This window comes from Salvia splendens, chromosome 16 (genome assembly GCF_004379255.2).
Source record: "Salvia splendens isolate huo1 chromosome 16, SspV2, whole genome shotgun sequence".
Taxonomy (NCBI): Eukaryota; Viridiplantae; Streptophyta; class Magnoliopsida; order Lamiales; family Lamiaceae; genus Salvia; species Salvia splendens.
Genome location: NC_056047.1, coordinates 14194874 through 14197193, shown reverse-complemented (window position 1 = coordinate 14197193; position 2320 = coordinate 14194874). Strand labels below are relative to the sequence as shown.

Genomic DNA, 2320 nt, shown 5'->3' with positions numbered 1-2320 from the left:
TCTAGACTTCGTTCAGTTTTCTACATCAATTAATTTCCAAAAATGAGGATCGAAGAAATTGTTGAAGCTGAAGCGCCGATTGTAGCCAGAAAAAGGCATTCCAAATCGGCGGTCGTTGAAGCGACTTCTTCTGCTTAAGAAATTGATTCAAATTTTAAGTATATTGCTTCGATTTTAGTGTATTAAAACACATCTGGATTTGTTTTCTTATGAATTCGATTTCTGCTATTTTTTTGTTGATTAGCGATGGTAGAATCGGAAGAGATGGAAATGAACAATGCTGCTGGAAAAAACGGAAGAGAACAAGCATCTTCTTCCAGTTAAGGATATGTTTAAATTTTTAAGATTATTGACATTTCATACAATAGTTATTGAACTATGATAATATACTTGTGTTTTCTATAAACGGCATATACTTGTCATTGAGATAATTTTGTATACTGTGACATAGTGTATGCTTGTTTGGATTGTTGTTGACATTATAAACTTTAACAATTGATATAAAAGTAAAAAAGATAATTGTGCTTGCTTTAAACAAGATATACTTGTTATTGACATAGGGTATACTTATTAGAATCGTTGTTGATATAGTCAAATTGACATTCAGCCTCTGCTGATAGGGAGCGGGCTAGTTTTGGGGCTGGCGCCGTCTTCCGAGTACACATTTTTGGTGTATGCTTCTCCAGTTGGAAACTATTTCAAGGTTGTGTTTACGTTTTGAATTTTAATTCGATTGAATCAAGGGGGTATTAAGGAGTTTGTTGATAAGGTTTAATTGTTGTGGTTTGCAGGAAGGGACTGCGCCGATCAGCTTGTACGTTGAGGATGAGTTCCATCGCGCTGGCCGCGGTGGTTCTGGAGGTGTGAAGAGCGTCACGAATTATGCGCCGGTATGTAAGTGCTGCATCTTTCTGCCAACTGTTTGATGAAAGTTCTAAATGAAGTTGGCTACTGAAAGTTCGTCAAAGTGTTTTTATTTTTTTATTTTTATGATTTTGATATCAATTAATTTCGTCCTGCTTGTAAAAACATGTTTCTTAGTATGAAATATCAGAATAATGTTTTTGATGCATGACTAAATTTAACAAATTTACAGAGTTCATTTGATATTTAATAGTAGTAAATAAATTATAGGTTAGGTCATGAACTGCTAGTAATCATGGAGAGCAAGAACTACCAAGCAAGCCACTATGCCACTCAGGGCGATGAGCAGACGTTGCTCCAGCGTCTGCATCAAGAGCTTTACAATCTCAAGTTTCTAATCGTCGTGGATGATAATGCTTGGGATCGGATCGCGCACGCCTTGCCAGATAAGGAGAACGACAGCTGGATTCTTCTCATCACTAGGCTTCGGGAGGTCACTAATAAAAATTCTGAAAAATCTAGTTTACTTCATGAGATGCAGCCGCTCGGGCTGGAGCACAGCTGGCAGTTCCTCTGTTATCTTACCTTCGGTGATAAGCTGAAAAATGATAATGATGATGTTACATTGCTCTGCCCTCCCCACTTGAAGGAAATTGGAAGATCAATCGCCGAGAAATGTAAAGGTCTTCCTCTGTCACTGGTTGTGGTTGGTGGTCTTCTCATTCAAGAGACAGAAAAGATTGATTTCTGGAAAAGGATAGAAGAAGATACTGCTGATGCTGCTGCAAAATCCCAGAAGATTGTGAGATACGTGCCTCTAAACTCGTCAAACTTTGGGTTGGTGAAGGCTTCTTCCTAAAACCTGCACTACCCACACAAACCATGGACAACTATTGTGGTTTCTGATTTTTGAACTTAGCAGTATGTAATATATATGAAATGTCAATCAGTTCAACAACTTGTATTGAAATATCAATCAGTTCAACAACAATTCTTATAATTAAAAAAGAACAACTATTTTGTCTTAATTTTTTTATTTGAAACAAGTTCTGGTACCATGATCATGCAATACATCTCAATAGCTTTCGTATCAAATATCAACAACTTATATAAAAATATCAACAGCTTGTATATCAAATGTCAACAACTTGACAACAATTTGTATATAGTGTCAACAACTCAAAAACAATTCTTGTAATTTAAAAATAACAACTATTTTATCTTCAATTTTTATTTGACACAAGTTTTGGCATCATAATCATACAACACATGTCAATAGCCTGCATATCAAATGTTAACAACTTATAGCAAAATGTCAACAACTTGTATATAGTGTCAACAACTCAAAAATAATTCTTGTAATTAAAAAATAACAACTATTTTATCTTAATTTTTTTTAATTGACACAAGTTCTGGCACCATGTTCATACAATATATGTCAATAGCATGCATATCA

At 35.1% G+C, this 2320-nt stretch overlaps 1 protein-coding gene across 1 annotated transcript; it reads left to right on the top strand.

The window, feature by feature from the left end:
* Positions 1–1159: 1159 nt before the first annotated feature.
* LOC121770221 (disease resistance RPP13-like protein 4) lies at positions 1160–1723 on the top strand. The gene has a single exon (XM_042166992.1). The coding sequence runs from the start codon at positions 1160–1162 to the stop codon at positions 1721–1723; it is 564 nt and encodes a 187-aa protein (XP_042022926.1).
* Positions 1724–2320: the final 597 nt, after the last annotated feature.

Excerpts from the sequence above, each read along its gene's own strand:
- LOC121770221 (XM_042166992.1), top strand. The coding sequence starts at position 1,160 with ATGGAGAGCAAGAACTACCAAGCAAGCCACTATGCCACTCAGGGCGAT.